General features: G+C 36.9%; 1 protein-coding gene across 1 annotated transcript in view; it reads right to left on the reverse strand.

Moving 5' to 3' along the window:
• LOC136840429 (uncharacterized) overlaps positions 1–21,633 on the reverse strand; it is an 82,683-nt gene extending 61,050 nt beyond the window's left edge. Inside the window, exons 1-4 of the mRNA XM_067107130.1 lie at positions 21,432–21,633; positions 20,012–20,198; positions 17,928–18,082; positions 17,475–17,653 (exon numbers count right to left, since the gene is read on the reverse strand). Coding sequence (XP_066963231.1) covers positions 17,475–17,653; positions 17,928–18,082; positions 20,012–20,198; positions 21,432–21,551 — 641 coding nt within the window. The 5' untranslated portion in view covers positions 21,552–21,633. The remainder of the gene's footprint in view (positions 1–17,474; positions 17,654–17,927; positions 18,083–20,011; positions 20,199–21,431) is intronic.
• Between the last annotated feature and the right edge of the window lie 608 nt (positions 21,634–22,241).

Raw genomic sequence — 22,241 nt, forward strand, 5'->3', positions numbered from 1 at the left:
GAAGGCTTAGTTTAAGGGTTCAAACGAAGACATACTCAAATACTTCAGCGCTACATCTGAGTTCCAGCCCAGAGGTTTAATCAGTGATTTAGGAAACTCAATTTAAAAGGAATGGATGGCATTCTTAATGTCCAGGTCTGAAAAGATATCCAGACCAGATTAACTTAATATGGATGCTAACGGCAAGAACCAACAAACCTTTAGTGCAGCATATAAATGAATAAAGACCTTAATTAGGTTAAATGAATAAAGACCTTAATTAGGTTATCTATAAGGTAGGAATGGAGGAAATCCTCCTGAAATAGCACCAAGTACTATAGATTGACCATTGTCTCTGGTGCAGTGCATTAATCAACTGCCTTCTGGAATTAATGTTGGATCTTCTGCACTCCTTGGAAAAACCCCTTGCTCGAAAATCTCCACGCAGTTCGCTGAAGCACAAGACGATATTGGTGAAACCTCATGCATTCCTTTGTGGGAGGAGTCTTAGGCAGTCTATCAGAAGATACTCCTTGCATGGCCACCACATCATGCAGTCACCAAAGTCATGCGTAAATTCACAGTTAGTAGGAAATCTGACAGAACCCTTTGAATCAGCCAAGGGGGAGGGGAGCATAGAGGTCTAGATATGGCCGCTTCAACAGCACTGCATCTACTGCACAAGTTTGCAGATCCTGAACCAGCGAGCAATACACCAGCGGAAGACTGTTGAATGTTGTAGCAAAGAGATCTAGAAGGGAAGTGCCCACAACTCCCATAGATCCTTGTAGACTCGTGGGTGAATGGCCATTCCAATGACATTTGATCTTTCCTGCTCAGCTGATCAGCCATAATGTTCATTCTTCCTGGCACAAATTTAAGAAAAGTGAAACATTCCTTTCTTCTGCCCAGGTGAGAATGAGGATCATGATCAGGAACAAAAACTGTTGCCTCCTTAATTGCTTAAGTAAGGTGATGTTGTCTAAAAATAGCTATCTTCTTCTGGGAAGGAATCAATAGTGTCCGAGAAGATTCCAATCACAAATGTTGTCCCTGAATGCTCCTACAATTCCTGTCAGGAGTTCAAGGCACAAAGGAAGGGAGTCGAGAAAGGCACCGTTACCTTAGCATGCCGCAGCACCAAAGGAGACAGCAATCTAGGACAAGCAGACTAATTACACTCAATCCCTGTAGCACAAATAAACACCCAGTACATCAGACAAATGATGTAGGAATAGGCTGACAGACCCAGGACATCTGGAAGATCGAGAAGACAAGAGTCTGATGCCAAAAGAGCACCTTCAAGAAGCCATCAAAACACTGTGGTGGCCGTATATTTGCCAATTTGAAGAAAGTCTAATCGTTAATTTTTTTTGGTTATTGGTATATGCTATATATATTTAGTGCCATTGCTCTACCATATGTTAGGATTAATGGGAACCTTCTCCTGCAGGTCTGATGAGGCGAGTGGGATCACCACGATGATAGATGCTGGACTGTTTTAAAAACACATTTAGTTAAAGCAGAAAATTAACAAGTGCAATAAGTAACTAATGAGAGATTACTAGAAAATTGTTGGTACAAGTGAGCCTGCCTACTTCACCCAAATAAAGCAGCAGTGCTTAGAGAAACATAGGCTGTCAGCTATTGTTTGTGAAAAAATGCAGTGCAGTGCTATAAACAGTTGGTAAAACTTTGTGTGCTGTCCCGGGTAACAGTACCTATAATAAAGATAAAGTCGTTCTTGTCAGACTACATTAGCACAAGTGTTGTCAATTATTAAGGTGTTTTAACAGCTACAACTGTTGGCGTGTTGGATAGTTAATAGCTTATAGGCGGTGCTTGTACTTCAAATTTCGTGGACTGAATGTATTTAGGCTGTCATACAAGTGCCACCTGAACAAATACTGATGAAAGCTTTGTAAGCACTTGCATCAACACAATTGAAAATCTTTGCAACCTAAATTCACCACACATCCAAAATGGAATGAAATTTTTGTTAGGCTTGATTAGACATGTGCGCCTGTGATATAGGACTGATTGGCATTGCCGTAAGATTGGTGTAGGCATAATTCTTTCAAGACAAGTTTGCAGTGTCAGCTTATAAGTTGGGAGACAAGACAACCTACTGAAGTGTCTTGGCTATTCTTATAATAAAGAAATTATGCTTTAGGTTAACAAAGTACAATGTCTATCATACATTAAGTAATAGGGAAATGATTGATTGTGTTCTTAGATAGGGTAGCTACTGGTTATGCAGGTTTGTTCAGTGAAGTGTTGTCTGCAGGGATTCAGAGTTAACCTTGGCTGACTGTAAATTTTGTAAATAACACTAGCACTAAATAAATCTGTAGGTCAAGTAGTGACTGTTTAATTTACTCCCAAGATTGTTGAACTTGACCACTGCTCTTGCTCCAAGCCTCTCAATTAACTTTATTTCACTGTTCCTGAAAAAAAAAAAAAAAAAAAAAAAAAACAACAACAGCACCCTTCTAGGGAGACATCAACGAACAGGGAACAGAGGTACGTGGAGAACTGGAATAGCACCCCAGATAGAGATCTCTAGGAGTATGCAACCACCTGGAAGGCCTGGGAGAGACAGCATTAGGTCTAGAACAAGCATGCTAATCTACAACTAAATTGCCTACACCTTGCCTAGCTTCATTCTGTTAAGCACCAACCTGTGCTCAACACACATCAGGTTGGCCAGAGGGAGGAGACATTAGGCACACACCACTTCCTCTCCCCAACATACTCAGCTTCCCTGTATCTTCAACTGCGAGGGGAGCATCACAGGGTCGTGGCTAAGGTATGGCTAAAAGGAGGAAGGGTGTTGTCTCTTCCTCCGCTGTACAGTGGAAACATGAAAAAGAACAATTCATTTGGGTTGGTAAACTTCAAAACTTTTGAACATAATCCTAACATTACTACATCAGAAACTAATTTCCCAAATTTCATATGCTAAACAATACTTGAAACATGAAAAAGAACGATTCATTTGGACTGGTAAATTTAAAAACTTTTAAACATAATCCTAGCACTGCTACACCAGAAACTAGTTTCCTGAACTTCATATGCTACACAATATCTGGAACTTTAAGTAGTGAATAAAAATGTCTGGAGGGAGAAGGATTACTATAGGTACACCAAAACAGGGGGAAGAGCTATTCTCTGACAGATCATGAAAACTAGAAAATCTATAACTTCAAAACTTCCTATCCCAGCTTTAAAAGAGTCCCTTGGCAAACTTTTCCTATTTTTGTCAGCTTCTCACCTCTCTTTATACTTCAAATAATCATTCATAACACCACCTGGCATATTGGCACAATGACTGCAACAGTCATTGAAAGAATAATCCCTGCTCCTACTCCTTATGCACAGATCATGACCATCATAGGCTAAAAACCATAGGCAAATTATACCCTCTCCTACCTAACACACCCTATCATTTGCCTTTATCTTCCCGAGTGTCCATCCTAAATAACAGACAAAACCAAATTAATATCAAACCAAACTGGCACTGAAAATATCAACAACACTCTTTAATACGTTCTGGCAAGCTGACTACTTAGAAAAAATGAACGGAAAACAACACACACTCAAACCAGCGGTTCAGCCTAAAGGGATGGGTCACAGACCATTAGAACTAAACGCTTCAGTTAATTTTATACATTTCACAAACTATCATCCTCCCGCCTGATGAAGGAAATACAGCTGTCATAATAAGAGGTAAGTTTCATTTCCAAAATATATAGACAATTGTGTAAGATGATATTTTTAGCATAAGAAAATTATCTAAAAAACTGGGGTCAACTATGAAAGGATAAATTTGCTGGTACACAGCAGAAGAGGAATAATGCCTACTACAGTAAATCCCCTGTATTCACAGTCTCACTATTCGCAGATTTCTCTGTGGAACGTATAACACATTATTCACAGAAAATTCACCCATTCGCGGCATTTTTCACTGAGAAATATTCACTAATTACTGTATTTTCATATCATTTTCATGACTACATGCACTTTTTGTGATGAAACTATTAAAATACTCAAGTATAAGCATTTTTAGAGGTTTTTTGTGTTTACACTATCAAAATAGGTAGTTCCAAGTATTTTTAGAGGGGTCTTAAGTATTTGCGGGTTTTAGCTATTCGCAGGGCGGTGCGGTACACATCCCCCGCAAATACGAGGGGTTTACTGTACTACTATTGGAAGCCTATTACTTTTGTCATGCTGACTTGGTACTGCTACAAGTCATTTTTAGTTTTAAACACTTCTTAATTTTCATTCTGTAGATGATGAAATTCTGAATAAAAACTAGTCAGTGGTTAACTTTCTATACCTAAAATTTGAAGACAATCCTGTGCAGCTTGATTAATTACCCAGAATAAAAGTACTATCTCACATGAACCACACATTAAAATTATTAATTCACACACACACTTGTTTATGAACCAAAATCTGTGTTCTATTATTTACAAGTCCTCCAAGATCTATGAAGCAATTCTCCACAAAGCATGGTGCTACTGATCATGTTTACAAGAAGTCATCTACATATATGACAAATAGCAAACATATCACAAATTTATTCTTTTACGCCTATCTATTGTCCTATGGGTTTGTGAAAGTTTCTTTTGGGAAATTTTGCCATTTATTTGATATTACCAGAATTTTTGTGGGTTTTATTACCATTCAGCTATCTGTTTGAGCCACATTATCAGAACTGCTGGACCCCACTAACCTACATTCCATATTTTTCTTTGTGCAGCCTATGAATGGCACCTACAGGTAAGAAAATCACTTTGTAATTATTATACAATAAAACTTCTGACACTTTGATGGACTTGGTGATCCCTTACTTAACCCTTAAACGCCGAGCCTCTATTTACAAAAATGTCTCCTGTATGACGGCGGCGTTCGGGAGTTAGCGCCGAAGCGGAAAAAAAGTTTTTTTCAAAAAATCACAGCACGCTTAGTTTTTAAGAGTAAGAGTTCATTTTTGGGTCCTTTTTTTGCCATTGCCTGAAGTTTAGTATGCAACCATCAGAAATAGAAAAAAAATATCATTATCATATATAAATATTGAAATATATGACAGCGCAAAAAAAATTTTTCATATATAATTTTATACAAACCGCACTGTGAGCAAAACGGTTAAAGCTAATGAGTTAATTTTTTTTAGTTGTATTGTACACTAAATTGCGATGATTTTGGTATATAACAAATTGTAAAACGATCAAAGCAACACAGAGAAAATATTATCACAAAATGATGCATGAATTAAATAACGCGGACATAAAAAAATGTTTTTTTCAAAAATTCACCATAAATCGAAATATTGTGCTAGAGACTTCCCGTTTGTTGAAAAATGAAGCTAATTGATTGAATATTACTAGACTGTAAGTGTTTTAGCTTACAATTGCAGTTTTCGACCATTTCGGTCGAGTTAAAGTTGACCGAAAGTCTAATTTTTTCTATTTATCGTGATTTATATGAAAATATTTCAGAACTGATAAAAGCTACAACCATGAGTTATTTTCTGTTGTATTGTACATGAAATTGTGCACATTTTCATATATAAAAGTTTATGTAACGACTAATATAAAACGGTGCAAACATCACGACAACATGACGAAAGAATTTCTGAGATGTTCGGCCGAGTTACACAAGAGACGTAAGGAAAATGTTTTTTCAAAAATTCACCATAAATCGAAATATTGTGCTAGAGACTTCCAATTTATTGCAAAATGAAGGTAAATGATTGAATATTACTAGAATGTAAGAGTTTTAGCTTACAATTGCGTTTTTCGATCATTTTGGTCGAGTTCAAGTTGACTGAAGGTTGAAATTTTGGCAGTTATCGTGATTTATGTGAAAATATTTCAAAACTGATAAAAGCTACAACCATGAGCTATTTTCTGTTGTATTCTACATGAAATTGCACACATTTTCATATATAAAAGTTTATGTAACGAATAATGTAAAACGATGCAAACATTACGGCAACGTGACGAAAGAATTTCTGAGATGTTCGGCAGAGTTACCGCGCGCAGACGTAAGGTACAAGTTTTTTTATTCAGAAATTCACCATAAATCGAAATATTGTGCTAGAGACTTCCAGTTTGTTGCAAAATGAAGGTACATGATTGAATATTACTAGAATGTAAGAGTTTTAGCTTATAATTGCATTTTTTTACCATTTCGGTCAAGTTAAAGTTGACCGAAGGTTGAAATTTTGGCAGTTATCGTGATTTATATGAAAATATTTCAAAACTGATAAAAGCTACAACCATGAGTCATTTTCTGTTGTATTCTACATGAAATTACGCACATTTCAACATATAAAACTTTATGTAACGACTAATATAAAACGGTGCAAACATTACGACAACGTGATGAAAGAATTTCTGGCGCAGACGTAAGGAAAAAGTTTTTTCAAAAATTCACCATAAATCGAAATATTGTGCTAGAGACTTCCAATTTGTTGCAAAATGAAGGTACATGATTGAATATTACTAGAGTGTAAGAGTTTTAGCTTACAATTGCGTTTTTCGACCATTTCGGTCGAGTCAAAGTTGACCGAAGGTTGAAATTTTTTGTAGTCGACGTACGGTACGTCCACTTGGCACCCAACAGACAATTTTAGTCGACGTATGATACGTCCAGTAAGCGTTTAAGGGTTAAGCTAGCAAATACAGGCTTAAACTTAAGTTACTAATAAGAATTTCAAGAGTCAACTTATATAACAGCAAATAAAGTAGCAACTCAAAAATTCAAATCATCTTCAATTACATTTAACCGATAAATGCTGACAAAAATGACCAAGTGCCAGTTATTTCTTAATTTATGTACTGACTTGTAACCCCGGAAGAATTATTTCTTTAACCCTTAAATGCCGACTGGACGTATCATACGTTGACTAAAATTGTCTGTCGGGTGCCAAGTGGACGTACCGTACGTCGACTACAAAAAATTTCAACCTTCGTCAACTTTGACTCGACCGAAATGGTAAAAAAACTTTGACTAGAAAAAGTTTAATATAATAAATTCTTAAGAGAAACAAAATGGAGAGGTTCATACACAGGGCCCATCAACCACTTCAGCACCACATCTACGCTCCATGAAACAGATCACTAAGGTCTTGATTAGAACCTAAGTCTATTCCCCTATGCTTAAAAACTGACCCCAACATTGATCTGTAGCCTCTAATAGTCAATGAAGAGAGCCTCTTATTGTTCCTTAAGATAAAGAAGTCCTTTATCTGAGCTACAGTGGTCTCAGCAGACAAGACATTATTGTCGCTGCACCACTTGCGAAAGATAGCCCACTTGGCCTGGCAGACTGCTGGTAGACTGCCGTCTACATCTGGCAATAGCTTCCACAACTTGTTTTGAAAATCCCTTCGCTCTGACAAGTCTCCGGATAGTCTGAATCCTGCCAGAGCTAGAGAGGATGGGCCTTGATAAAGTTAAGTACATCTTTGTTTAACCAGACCACTGAGCTGATTAACAGCTCTCCTAGGGCTGGCCCGAAGGATTAGATTTATTTTTACGTGGCTAAGAACCAATTGGTTACCTAGCAACGGGACCTACAGCTTATTGTGGAATCCGAACCACATTATAGCGAGAAATTAATTTCTATCACCAGAAACAAATTCCTCTTGTTCTTCACTGGCTGGTCGGAGATTCAAACTCGCGACCAACAGAGTGGTAGCTGAGAACGGAACCCGCCACCCAGTGAAGAACTGGGCCTTGATGAAATTTCCAGAGGTGGGGAAGAGCTTTGGAAGGTCCTGGAACCATTCTTTGAGTGGCCAAATGGGAGCTATCAGTGTCACTCATACGCCGCTGTGAGCCTGGAACTTGTTGATAACTGCTCTCACCATGTTGAAAGGGGGAAAGGTGTAAAGGTCCAAGGTTTGATCCGTCGCCCATGCCTGTGGGTCCGGAACTGGTGAACAAAATAGAGGAAGGCAGTAATTCCTCAATGTAGCGAACAGATCCACTGCTGGTCTGCCCCACAATTTCCGGAGGTTGTCACAGACTGTCGAATTCAGGGTCCATTCTGTCAAGAGGACTTGGCCTTGTCAAGTTAGTTTGTCCGCCAGGACATTCATCCTCCATTGGATGAATCTCGTGATGTTCCTGACCTCATTCTGGTCAGCTTAAATGAGCAGCTCTCTCACCGCCTAGCACAGGGGGAACAAGTGAGTTCCACCCTGTTTCCTGATATATGAGAGAGCTGTGGTGTTGACCGAATGAATCACCATGATTCTGTCTGTGACTACTTCCATAAAGCACTTCAAGCCCAAATGAATGGCTGACAACTCCATGATGTTGATATGCAACTTCCTTTGCTCTGGGGACCATGTGCCAGAAGCTTCTAGGGTGCCCAAAAGTGCTCTCCAACCTTGGTCTGAGGCGTCTGCATAAAAGGAGAGGTCGGGGCTCAGAGGATGAAAAGACTTTCCCTCTGACAGTCTGTCTCTGGACGTCCACCACCAGTGGTCCTCCTTTATCTCTGCCGTAATCGGAAACATCAATGTGTCTGGTTGCTCCCATCTGTTCTAGCTCACCCTTAGGAAAAACTGGAGGGGCCTCATGTGAAATCTTCATTGCTTCACAAAATGGTCGATGGATGAGACGATTCCCAGCAAACTCATCCACCAATTCGCAGAGCAAACTGGAAGAGAAAGATCTTGAAATTATCTTAGGCAGGACTCAATCCTCTTGGGGGAGGGAAAAACTCAAAACCTTAAGAGTTGATCTTCATCCCTAAATAGAGAATCTCCTGAGCAGGGACTTGTTGAGACTTCTCCTGATTTATCAAAAGTCCAAGTTCCTTGGCAAGGAGAAGGGTTACGTGTAAATCCTTTGTGCATTGCTCCTGTGACAGGGAGCGGAGGAGCCAGTCATCCAGGTATAGACAAATGTTTATACCTAGTAGATAAAGCCATTTCGGAAAGAGGAGATAGGACTCGCGTGAATACCTGAGGTGCAGTGGAAAGACCAAAGCAAAGCACTCGAAACTGGAAGACTCTGCCCCTGAATATAAATCTCAGGTATTTCTTGGACTCCGGGTGGACTGGAATGTGGAAATATGCATCTTGCATATCTAGTGTTATCATCCAGTCGCCCTGCTGAATGGAGGATAACACTGACTGATTTGTCTCCATATTGTACTTTGTTTTTTTTTTAATGTAGAAGTTTAACGCCCTCATGTCGAGGACAGGTCACCCCCCACCCCCCAAATGACTTGGGGACAACGAACGAGCGGTTCTAAAAACCTCTTGAAGTACGATCCTCCACTACTTCTATGGCTTTCTTTCTTAGGAGAGCTCACACTTCCTCCCTGAGAGCTACAAACTTCTCGGAGCCCTCTGAGTATGCCATCAATGTGATTGGCAAAGTTATAAGAGGAAAGTATTCTTTGAAAGGAATCAAGTAATATTACAACACTCTTTTAAAAACTTGACTGTCCAAAGTTCCGTGCCTTTGGCACTCCACCTCTTCCAAAAGAGAGAGAATCTGGTCTCTACAGGCACACAAAGGATGGGAGAGTCACTCTCTGGAAGAGGGTTTGCCAGAGGCACTCTTGACAGACCTTGGAATGGGGCCTGGAGAAGCCCTGTCTTCCTCCTTGAAAGAGCTGCTGCTGTAAAGGAGATACCGACTTGGATGAGAACGAAGCGGAAGGTTTCTTGGGGCGCTTCGCTGACTGAGCTACAAGATCTTGCTTGGACTTCTTCTGTAAGTCGGTAGCAATCTCCTTTACCGCTGACTGCAGAGACAAGAAATGTCTGTCCAAAGGGGAGTACAGAATTCTGGACAAACATAACTCCTTTTGTGGTGAATGAACACCTCAGCTCCCTCTTCTTGAGGACTCCTATAGCAAAGTAGTACTATTAAAGTAGTTTAACCAGACCACTGAGCTGACTTTCAGCTCTCATAGGGCTGGCCCGAAGGATTAGAAGAAAATAGCAGGTCTTGACCTGAGGCCAAGCAATGGGGCCCAATAGGTCATTCAGTACGATGATGAACGAATTATAATGAGATTAAAAACTGCACATAGGCACATGTTCTCATATTGTAACGCATACACATAATAAATACATTTACTCATGCTTCCACACTAAAAAGGTATATTAAAATGTGTAATAAGTTAAGTAATATTTAAAAAAAAAAATTAAATTCGACAAATGCTATAAGGGTTTTCGTGCTGTTATTATTTACTTATTTTTATATTTTATTAACCCCTTACAAGATTAACCCGAGATATATCGTTATCAGTGTGCTAAAAATTTTGTACTTACCACGAGATATCTCGTTGAAAAGTTAAACGTGAATATTGGGCTAATACGAGATTTCTCGTGGCTCAGTATTGTTACAGCAGGCTTCTCCGAGATATCTCGTCCTATATCATACGTTTGGCAGTGGTATTTGCTGCTGGAAGTCGTGAGTTACCAACGATAATTTTCTGTATTTTTTCGTGCAGACGACGCGTCATTAGTAGCACTTCAGCTGCCATCTTTGACCTTTGTTTTTTTTGTTTTTTGCGTATTTTTGCCTAATTAGGTAAGTTTGGTTGCATTATTTGTCATCTTAGACTGATTATATGTTATATTATTGATTCATCGTGTTGCTGTTGTGTCTTGTTAGCTAACCCCATGAGTATTTTGTGGTATATAGAGTAACCGGTGATCTTGAGAGGTTGTTCGTTCGTTTGTACGTATTTTATATCGTATTTTCGCCAGTTCTAAGTAAATTTGGTTGTTTATTTGTCATCTAAGACTGTTTATATGTTATATTATTGACTTATTATGATGATTTCGTGTCGTTTGTTTGTCTCTTGACCATTTTGTGATACGTCAAGTATAATTTTTTCCAAGGATTTTTTTTTCCTTTTTTTACGATGAGTACGCACTATTTTACTAGCTCTCCAGTGGTGACTTTTAGAATCTTCTGTATTTCTTCATTTTCACGTTTTAGGTAAGTTTCATTGTTCTTTTTTTATTTTAGATTGTTTATATGATATATTGTCGAGTAATTTGTTAGTATCTTGACTATTTATTTATTATTCTAGCCTTTTATTTATTTTTTATTTTAGCCCAGTTATGGCAAATTACCATGACAACAGTGATACTGAGGAATCATTTACAGAGCTTGAAAGTTCTGGCTCAGAAGGCGACGATTCAAGCTTGGATGATTCCAGTGACGATGACAGCGATACCAATACAGATACAGATACAGTAATGGATGAAACACAATGGAGGAGAATCGCAGATTCTACTGCCCCTCCACCCCCTCGATTTCCATTCACAGGGACAACAGGTCTCAATATCCCAGGGAATATTGAAAGTATGTCGCCTTTAGATTTTTTCCATGTATTTTTTGATGATGAACTGATTGAACTTATTTGCACTGAAACCAATAGATTTGCTGAGCAATGCAATGCAGACCCAAATACGTGGCATCCTGTAACTCCACCTGAACTCAGAGTTTTCTTAGCACTAAATACTTTGAAAGGAATTGTGAAGAAGCCTGAAGAATCCTTGTATTGGTCTAAAAATCCACTTCTTAGAACCCCAATTTTTGCTGAAACTATGTCTTTCAAAAGATACAAGAAAATCAGGCAGTACCTGCATTTTTCTGATAATGAAGCATACAATGCAAATTCGCATCCTAATCCCAAACTGAATAAGATATATCCTATTTATGTGCACTTAGAAAATGAATTTAGAACTGTCTACACCCCACAAAGAGATATTTCAATTGATGAGAGTCTCTTGCTATATAAAGGAAGATTGGGATGGGTACAATATATCCCATTGAAGAGATCAAGATTCGGCATAAAGTTCTTTATGTTATGTGAAGCGAGTACAGGATATGTGTGGAGTTTTTTGATTTATGTAGGTAAAGGAACACAATTCGACCAGGATTTCAATGAATTGCCTAAATCCTCACAGGTTGTAATGACTTTACTGAAACCTCTTTTGAATAAAGGCTATTGCCTTACAATAGACAATTATTACACCAGTCCTGAGTTAGTGGATATTCTAGTAAAATGTAGAACAGATTGCTATGGCACTGTTAGAATAAATCGAAAAGACCTGCCAGTTTCATTGAAAACTGAAAAGTTGAAGAAGGGGGAAATGTCTGCTTATCGTAGAGGTAAAGTTATGGCCATGAGATGGAAGGATAAAAAAGATGTTGTTCTACTCTCCACAGTTCACAATAGTGATGAAGTTGAAATTGCGAGTAGGAGAGGTACGAAAAAGAAGCCCAAAGTTGTAGTAGACTATAACCACACAATGGGTGGTGTGGATAAGTTGGATCAAAACTTGGCAAATTATCCTGTTCCCAGGAAAAGAACAAAAAAATATTACAAAAAAGTTTTCTTCCATCATCTAGATCTAGCCCTTTGGAATGCATATCAGTGTTTCAAGATGAGTAATGAAAATTGCTGTTCATCTCTCAAATTCAGGTTGGAAATAATTGATTCAACTCTGAAGAAGTATCATGCTGAAATCCCTCAAACAAGACCAGGTAGACCATCTATTTCAGCGAATCCTACCCGCTATTCAGGAAGGCATTTTCCAATTGACATTCCTCCTACACCCAAAAAGAAATTTCCTACAAGGCAATGTGTTGTTTGCTCTAAGAAAAGGGATAATAATGGAAAACCGATCAGACGAGAGTCTCACTACATGTGTGAGATATGTGAAGTTAGTCTGTGTATAACCCCTGCTTCAAATCATACCATACAAAATGATTGGGAAATACACTGGTTTATGTGAAGTGAATTTTTTTTTTTTTTTTTTTTTTTTTTTTTACCCAAATGAAGAGAAATATATGATTTTGTTTATTCTAATGGTGAAAATTTTTTTTTATTCAAATGAAATGAAAAAATACTTTTATCAAAATGAAGTGGAAAAATAAAAAGTTATCAAGCATCAATATGATTTTTATTCAATTCCTATTATCAAAATTACTAAAACGAAGCATACGAGATATCTCGTGATAGAATAAAAATATTATAATTTATACGAGATAACTCGTTATTGGCCATAAAAAGGTCTCAAGTGGAGTTTCTAAAAATTACAATTTTACATAAAATAATCACAATTTTCTGTTGAAATCAAATTAGAATAGAGTCTAAACAAGTTATATTTTAATTTAATTCAATAAAACAATTAGATTCTTTTTGAAACATTATGTTGAAAAAATAAGTCTTTTAAGGGGTTAATTAAACCACAGTTCTTCATGAACAACAAAAATCGGAACGAATGAAAATGTAAAAGATTCTGGCAAAATTTCTTTAACTAATTTATTTCCGAAAGTTGACAGTTGCTGTTTGTCATACTTTGGCCACTCACATAACATATGTCTGACCATTATTATCGACCTTGCACTCTGAGCACTCGGGAGCTGGGCCACGTGGGCTGCTCATTAAGTGTCCATGTGTCAGACAAGTATGGCCTATTCTGAGACGTGTCAGAATTACTTGTGCATGTCTCTCTCTCTCAGACATGATGAACTTCATTTTTTAACATTAGGTTTTGTTTTAATTTATCATTTTCATGTTCTTCATTCCATATAATTTCCATTTATTTATGATACCCATATTTATGTGTTTTACATAATCAGTAACAGAGATATTCACATTTGAGCTTGTCATGTGGGTTGCTTCTTTAGCTGCTTTACCTGCCTCTTCATTTCTTTTGATCCCTACATTAAAGCATATTTCTAAGAGAGATAACTTAATTTGTTGTACAATATTATTTTTTTATTTGTAACTCTGAATAGCTTCTATGGCACTTCTCATGTCACTAAAAATCATCAAATTATTGAATGATCTTTCTTTAATTATTTTTATAGCTGATGCAATTGCACACAATTCTGCTGTGAATACTGAAGCATTATTAGGAAGAGAGAACTGATAAGTTTTTTCTTGGGACACTGCAGCATATCCCACTCCATGCTCTGATTTAGATCCATCTGTATATATTGCGCAATGTGGACCTTTTTGGCTTATAGGCTCTACTGTATGTTGTCTATGGTGTTCTGGTGTATGTGAGTAACTTTTTGATAAATAATTCAGGTGTGTACAAATTCTCATTTTCTTCATTGTCTAAGGAGGAGGTGATTTTACTATTAAAGGCACTTGTATATTTATATTCAACGACTCAAACAATCTTCCAGCTCTATTTGGGAAAGGTGGAGATGGTTACAGTATTTATAAATACATCTCTTAATTCAAATAATTTTTTGGTTGGAGAATTGGTTGTCTGAATTCTTAGAGCACTTTTCATTGTTTCTAGCTCTCTATGGAGAGATGACGTTGGTGATGCTCTGACGACTCCTGAGCATATTTGTAGGTCCTGTTGCTAGGCAACCAATTGGTTCTTAGCCACGTAAAATAAGTCTAATCCTTCGGGCCAGCCCTAGGAGAGTTGTTAATCAGCTCAGTGGTCTGGTTAAACTAAGGTATACTTTTTTTTCTAAGGCCTTCATTGTGAACAGGGTCTAACATTTTCAGCGCTGCGTCCGATGCTGAGCCATATACTTCGTTTCCATAATCAATGATAGACAGCACTGTAAGGGTATGTCTATCAGCTCCCCAAGAAGTGTCCAATAGTTTTTTTAATTAGGTTTAATGCTCTTGTACATTTTGATTTTACATATGTTATGTGGGCTTTCCAGTTCAAGTGAGTATCGAATATTAATCCCAAAAATTTTGCAGTTTGGCCAATTAGTATACTATGGTTTCTGATTTTTAAATCTATTTCTTCACATTTTTTCACTTTTCATTTTTATAAAACATGCCTGCTTGAGTTTTGTCTATGGAAAATTTAAAGCCTACAGATGAGGCCCATTCATCTATTTTTATTATGCTTTTATTAAAGATGAGTTCTGCATGTTTTCTTAGAGATGCTGAATAATATATGGCAAAATCATCCATATACAGGTTACTTTTAATTCCAATAGGTAGATTATTAATGATATCATTACTTGCTAAAGTAAACAGTGTGCCACTAAGGACGCTTCCCTGTGGAACACCATTTTCAAGTGGAAATGTTCTGGACAGAACATCATCAATTCTCCCTGAAAACTTTGATTTGTCAAAACGTTTTGGATAAACCTTAGTAAATGTCCACAGAAGTTGTTGTTCTGTAAGCTTTTTAATACAGCATACCTCCATGTGGTATCGTATGCTTTTTCAATATCAAAAAAGCCAGCTACAGTAATTTGTTTTCATTCAAAACCTCTACGTATATGGTCTTCTAAGTTAGAGAGAGAATTTCATATAGATCTGTCACACTGTGACCCAAACTGAGTGGGAGTCAAAATTTTATTTTCTCAAATGTGCCATGTTAGTCGAGCATTTATCATTTTCTCTAACAATTTGCTTAAGCAGCTTGTTAAAGAAATTGTTCTGCAATTATTTACATTACTGGGATCCTTTACAGGTTTGCGGATAGGAATTATTATAGCTTTACACCATTCGTCTGGAAATAAATTTCAAAGCCATAAATGATTATAAAACTGTAATAAGTATGACTTGCTAAAGATGCTAAGTGGCAGATCATCTCAAAACATATACTGTTACCTCCAGGAGCAGATTTATTGCTGTTTGAGAGAGCACATTCCAACTCTCCCATATTAAATTTTCTATTATAATATATATCTTCCATTGTTTCAAAATTTACTGTTATTAATTCTCTATTACTTTTCTTTGTGCAGAAGTGTTCATCTAAATTTTTATCACTACTTACATTTGCCAAGCTTTCTCCTATTATATTACTCACTTCTTTTGGATCTAGCATTCTTTTCCCATCTTTTAATATGGCATGTCTAGGTGGTTTCACATGGGTATCTTTTATTTTCCTGAATTTTTCCCATATTTTTTGTATGGAAGTATTATTAGAGAGATCTGATACGTATTTCCTCCATGAAATTATTCTTCCTTGAATTACTTCCTTTTTAAATTTTGCAGATATTATGTTGTATAGAGGTTTTAATGTATAAATTTCTAGTAATAATACAGTCATTTTCTGTAAAGCTCCTTCTTATATTGGTAATTTTTAATTTATCTTATTGAACTTTCTATTCAAATTATCTAATTGTCTTCCTACTGAATGTTTTATACTTATTAATTCTGTTAGCTTTTCGGACCGCCATGGAACTTTGTGTTTTGTTAGATGGGATTTTGATTTTGGTATTGCTGTCTCAGCAGCATTTTTAATGAAATCAAAAAGAAACTTATTAGTTTCATTCTGGTCTTTTAAATATTCAAATGGTGGGGTATTCCCAGTGTGAAATTCATAACACTCCCAATCAGCTTTATAAATGTTATATTGAGGGACATGGTCGGCAGGATTATTTTGTAGTAAATTAATATTGGGAAATGATCTCTGGTATGCAAGTCATCAACCGTATTTCAATCCAAAGTGTCTGCTATGTTTGTTGTGCATAGTTAAGTCGATCGAGGAAAATATTCCATGTGTTTTTGAAAAATATGTGCTGATTTCGTTATCATTTATGCAGCACATGTCGTTTCAATCTATGAATTCTTCTATTTTACTTCCTGCTCTACTTGAGTCTGTACAGTTACAGTCCCATTTATCTACTATTAATGTTGGTTCCCTGGCATTATTAAGTAATTCTTTAGGTTTGTCAATGTCTCAATCTCTGCATCTTGTAAGCTCTCGGTGTCATCCAGGTGCCCGGCGCCAACTGAGCGTTCGGCGCCAACCGAGAACCCACATTCTTCTGCTTCGCCTGACTTAGTGTTAGAAGATCCGTCTTTTGCAGTTAAGAAACAATTGGATGATGTGCTTGGCTTCCTGCACAAAGCGCCAACCTTGCATAAGCCTTCTTGAGAAGCTTCTTTGTCTCCCGTGTCTTCTGAAGAGGAAGAGGTCGTCCAAGAGCCTACTCCTACTGCATATGATTCTTTGATTAAGAACTTTTTTAGCATCTTTTCCCTCGAACTTCCAGCCAGCTGCGCCGGTTTCGCCTGCCTCTACATTTCTGATGAGGAATCAGACAGACTCTAGCTCTCGCCCACTGAAGACGGTTCTCTCTCCTAAGCTGGGAAGGCTCTCGAGGAAGTAGAGGATTTTTTTTCTATTAAGAGGGAGCAAGGGAAGGCTGCTTTTGCTTTTCCTCCAGCAAGACTGACAACAAGGATGGAACTTTTCCTGTAGAATCAACAATACTTCAATTCCTTGGAAAAGCAATGAAGACAACTTCAAACCCAACCATCAAAACATTCAATGTTGCATCAAACACCGGCAGAAAAGAAGTGATTTTATCTGTTTTGTTGTACCTATTGTTCCCCGACAGAGGGCGGGGTAGTTACCTACACTTAAAACAAATGAATCGCTACAAGAAACTTCAAATCTTTAACTGCCAATCGAGTAGAAAGTATAGCTGTGTAATTAGTTGGTAAGATACATATATGAAAACACTTGTTGGCAAATTAGATCATACCTGTAAGGCACATAGACTGGGGCTGGATTGGAAAGCGCTACCAGAACTTTTCCAAGTGTCAATAGACCTTTGTTTATGTGGATACCTTCCCTGAACTGCTGTCCTGATGTCTGAGCTCGTCCAGCACTTTCAGCCCCAGCTAAGTCAACTAATATCAAACATCCACTTCTGCCACAGTTCTGAAGAATGTAATTCAAAACTTTAGTAAAATTTTTCAAAATATTATGTACAATTTTTCTTAAAAGCTAACCATAAAAAGTACAATTTATGACAGTCACAATTTCCTTGGCATCTTAAAAGTTGATATGCAAAGTAAAAAATTTACACAGCTTCTACACAACAGATCAAAAAGTAGAAACTGTGCAAGCATCTGGAAAATATGCAGAGTTACTTTTACATAGATGCTTCAGTATCAAAGTGGAATGAATGCCACATAATTAAAATGCAGACTACCTGAACTGTGATATAAATTAATGCATGTGATCTTGATGAATGCTGATTAAGAGCAGTGCTGGCAACGCTGCGATGATGGCTACCACGTTCCAAAAGCTTTAGCCCTTCTTCTACACTGGTGATCTCTTCTTCAACCATTCCAACTGGGGTAACAGCTGAAAATTTTTTTAAGGAACTCTTAGGTCTTTCTCGTCTTGTAAACTGTTGTATCTAAGTTTCAAAAACATTTTGGAGATGTAAAAAGTAAAATGTTTAACATATCTTAATACAGTCATACCTTGGTTAACAGGCATCTCAATTTATGGACAACTTGGTTGAAGGAGGTTTTATCAGAGGAGAAATCCATTCCCTTAATGGACTTTCCTCGGTCTACGGACAGACAAAGACAGCTAAAACATGGATGGGATTAAGCATGTCACAAGTTGGCAGTTCCCAGCTAAAAAAAGAGGGAAGGGTTCAGTCTACAAAAGGGTCTCACTCAGTGCACATCAGTGTTAAACTGTCTCAGTGTCTGTGTGTGTTATTTGTTATTGTAGTGCAAATAACTGTACTGTACAGATGCCAGCAGGTCTGAGCCTGTTGTGGAGGATATTCTATCCCTGGGCAAGTCCATGCACTTGGAGGTCAAGTGATGATGATGTGGAGGAGATAGGTAAGGAGCACAAAGCAAAACTAACTACAGAAGTCTGCAGGACTTTCAGAGGGAGCAGCAACAGACAACAGCTGAGGAATTGCCTTCAGAGGAGGAGGAGGAGAAAAGGATGAATGTCCCTAGTCATTAAAGATAAGCGTGCAAATTGGGATGAAGTGCTAACCTTTGCTGAAAAAATCACCCTGACAAAGCTGTAACAAACTGTTATTAACCTGCTGAATGACAAAGCTATCACTCATTTTTAAAACATCTTAAAATGCAAGCAAAAACAAGCATTGTTGGACAGGTTTCCGGTGAGAAACAGAGTGAATCTCAAGAAGAAAGCAGTAAAAAGAGACATCCCAGAAGCACAACTGCCTGTCCTTTTCATGGAAGGGGACTCCCCTTCCACACAATAACATTTCTCCTCCTCTCTATCTTTCTCACCACCTACCACATGCAATCAACTCTCCCAATTACAGTTAAAGTGAGAACAAAATTGCATTTATATCACCTATTTACCTTTTTTTTTAGGGGAAGAGATCATTTCTGCATGCGAGGCTATTTAGATCAATTAGAATGCTTTCATTATTTCCCCTGGTAAAAATCTGCTCCATTAAAGAACAGCCTTCTGGAGTGGATTAAGTCTATCAACCAAGGTGTGACTGTACTGAGAAAAAGAAAAAACTCATTCTTTCACCTAAATAAAAAAAAAAAACAAACATCATCATGAGTCAGTTTTCTACCACTACTCTTACAAAAGCTACACTGAACATCCTAGGTGAGACAAGGCTTAGGTTTGGATTCCATCAGAGATAGGCTATTAGTAACGGTGGTTATGTGAAATTAAATTTTGGCCATAATTACATAAACAAAAGATTTTCCTTATAATTTCTGTAATAATTCAAGTTATTCTCCCTACCACTCTTGCAGATTATCACATATGAAAAATTGTAAACACTTACAGTAAAGTAGGCTATAACACAGGAGTGTACATTACCTACAAAACCATTACTATGTAGTTACAAGCAACTTAATGACACTTTTGTGCAGATGGGTGCTGTCAAGTGTCAGTCACATATTACTGATAATATGCAAGTTGGAAAATTTCATAGATAAAAAATTTGCTTCTAACCATACAGTCAGCCAAGTTTCTCGATGACAATTCTGTTAAACATGACCAAAGCTTTGCCACACAGATTTCCTTTATCACTTTAAAACTTAAAAACTGCATACAATACACAATGCATATGACATTCTCTCCAGCTTAATCAAGGTATCTCTAGTTTTGCTATTGCTGTATAGATTAAGATATGGTTATTTTCCCATATATTTGATTACACCATAACTCCTATGGTTTTTCATTTTGGTGTTTTCTTATTTCTACAGTATTATATCTGACATAAACTAGATTAATAAATATACAGTAATTACAACAAAAAATTATTCTTACCTCCTCCATAACCTGCTTTAATGTCAAGATGATTCCTTGTTGGTGTCAGAAGATCATAAATTACCTCATTATAAACTTCTAGGAATGATAGCGTCAAATGTCTTCGTTTTCCAGGGGGGCGGTTTTGATCCATCACTTCTGTACCAAGAAGTTCAAACATTGCTCTCTGAAGAATGCCTTCATCCTCCTGGAAAAAATATATTTGAATTGAATACTACATTTTTAATAATTCCTAACTTACAAATTACACAAAAGAACTGAACACCTGGTATGCTCTAAAGAAGGGCAACATATAATCAATGCTTAGTCTAGTCTCTATTTTACTTTCCACGAACAGAATAGCAAAATAGAATAAAATATAAAAAATGCCTTAATGAAAAAGCCCTGATTTTCTCCAATTGCATAATCATATTAGCTGTGTTGAGAACATTAGATAAACAGAGATCTATGCCACTGAATTGCAAAACCTAGAAGACAGCAGTAGTACTTTCTTAGTAATAATTAACAATGAAAAAAGTATTACATACAGTCCTACTAGGTACCACTTCTATTTATACTATATATGGCAATGGAGTTAGTTAGTTAGTTAGTTATAAATGATTTGTTTAACCAGACCTCTGAACTCTTTTAGGGTTCTTCTCGGGCTGGGAAAAGAGTACATAAAAAATTAAGTAGTTAACTAAATAAATAAATAATAAAAAAAGGGGGGGAATTAGAGAGAAAAAAAAAAAAAAAGGGAGATTATATTTTACTTATCAATTTAATTTTGTTTAAGAAGAGAATGATATTATTAATTGAAAAGTTATTACCTTCTGCTAGAATATCCTTTATTGATTTATTTTGTAAATAAGTCTTTCTTTCATGATGCCATCTGGGACAGTCAATCAAGATGTGTTTGATTGTTACTGGGATGTTACATCTTTCACAAGTTATTGGGTTTGTGTGCGGAGTTGACATCAGATGACCATGTGTGAGTCTGGAGTGTCCTATTCTGAGTCTTGTTAAAATAACCTCATTGATTCTTTGCTTTTGGGTAGAAGAATGCCACTTTTTAACTTCGTTCTTAATTTGTTTTAGTTTGTTTTGTGGGGGTATATTTGTGCAATCATTTTGCCAATCGCTATAAATTAAGGGTTTAACTGATGCTAGTTAATTAACACTGTTATAACTAAATAAAAACAAAATCCTTTAAAAACTGTCTAGACAAAATGGTTTGATTACTTCTTTCGTTTTATATGATACAGTATTCCATGTTCAATGCATGAAAAGCACTGTACAGTACAGTACTTACACACTGAACGCAACAGTAATTGCCATCACCTGGAAAAGCACAAAAGACTAATCTATGATTTAGCTCACATTCCAAGTTCAAGAAATAAAGTATGAACCACCATTGTAACAACAATCAAACAAATGTTACCTTTGCAGTACAGGGATCAGTACCCATTGTATATGTTTTTCCAGACCCAGTCTGTCCATATGCCAGAACAGTTGCTCTGTGTCCTTCAGCTACCTCAGACACCAATGGAGCAACAGCCATCTTGTACACTTCTTCTTGTGAAGTTCTTTCGTCAAAAACATTTTCAAATTTGAAGAGCTTTTCACTGGTGTCTTCAACTGCCATCTGTAAATTTGGAAAATGTTGTTAATTGTGATAAGACACAAGTGTGCTTTGAACATTTTGCATAACACCACAAAATTTTTAAAGCATTTACAATGCCTACAATTAGTCGATTTAACACTTCACAAACCCTTTTATTTTGATACTTTAGTTCATAAGGCCCAGTTGAAAACTGGTCATAATTAGTACTTAGTCAATCTTTCATGCATGAATGTCACAAGCTTTGTTCTACAGCAATGTTGCAAAGAAGATTTGTAAAATAATGTAAAATAAAACATTTCTCTTGTATACTTCTAAGCAATGAAATTGTTCCATTTACTTCATGATTGGTTGTCAAATGACAGAACTGTATTGCTCATGACTAAGAAAGTTTTGTATTGCAGCATGAGAAAGTAATTTAACCAGACCACCAATTCATTATTGTAGACTCTTAACAAATGAGAGGTGAAAACTGGAGAAAAGCAAAGTTAACAATTTGAAGCTGCACAGGACAAAGACAACAAAGAAAATGATAAAAGCTCAAAAGCAATAATGAAATCCCTGGTTTGTAAAGTCTACCATAATTCTTTGGCAGAGCTGACCAGGCACAAGATTTTTTTCATGCAACAA

This window comes from Macrobrachium rosenbergii, chromosome 1, assembly GCF_040412425.1.
Source record: "Macrobrachium rosenbergii isolate ZJJX-2024 chromosome 1, ASM4041242v1, whole genome shotgun sequence".
Taxonomy (NCBI): domain Eukaryota; kingdom Metazoa; phylum Arthropoda; class Malacostraca; order Decapoda; family Palaemonidae; genus Macrobrachium; species Macrobrachium rosenbergii.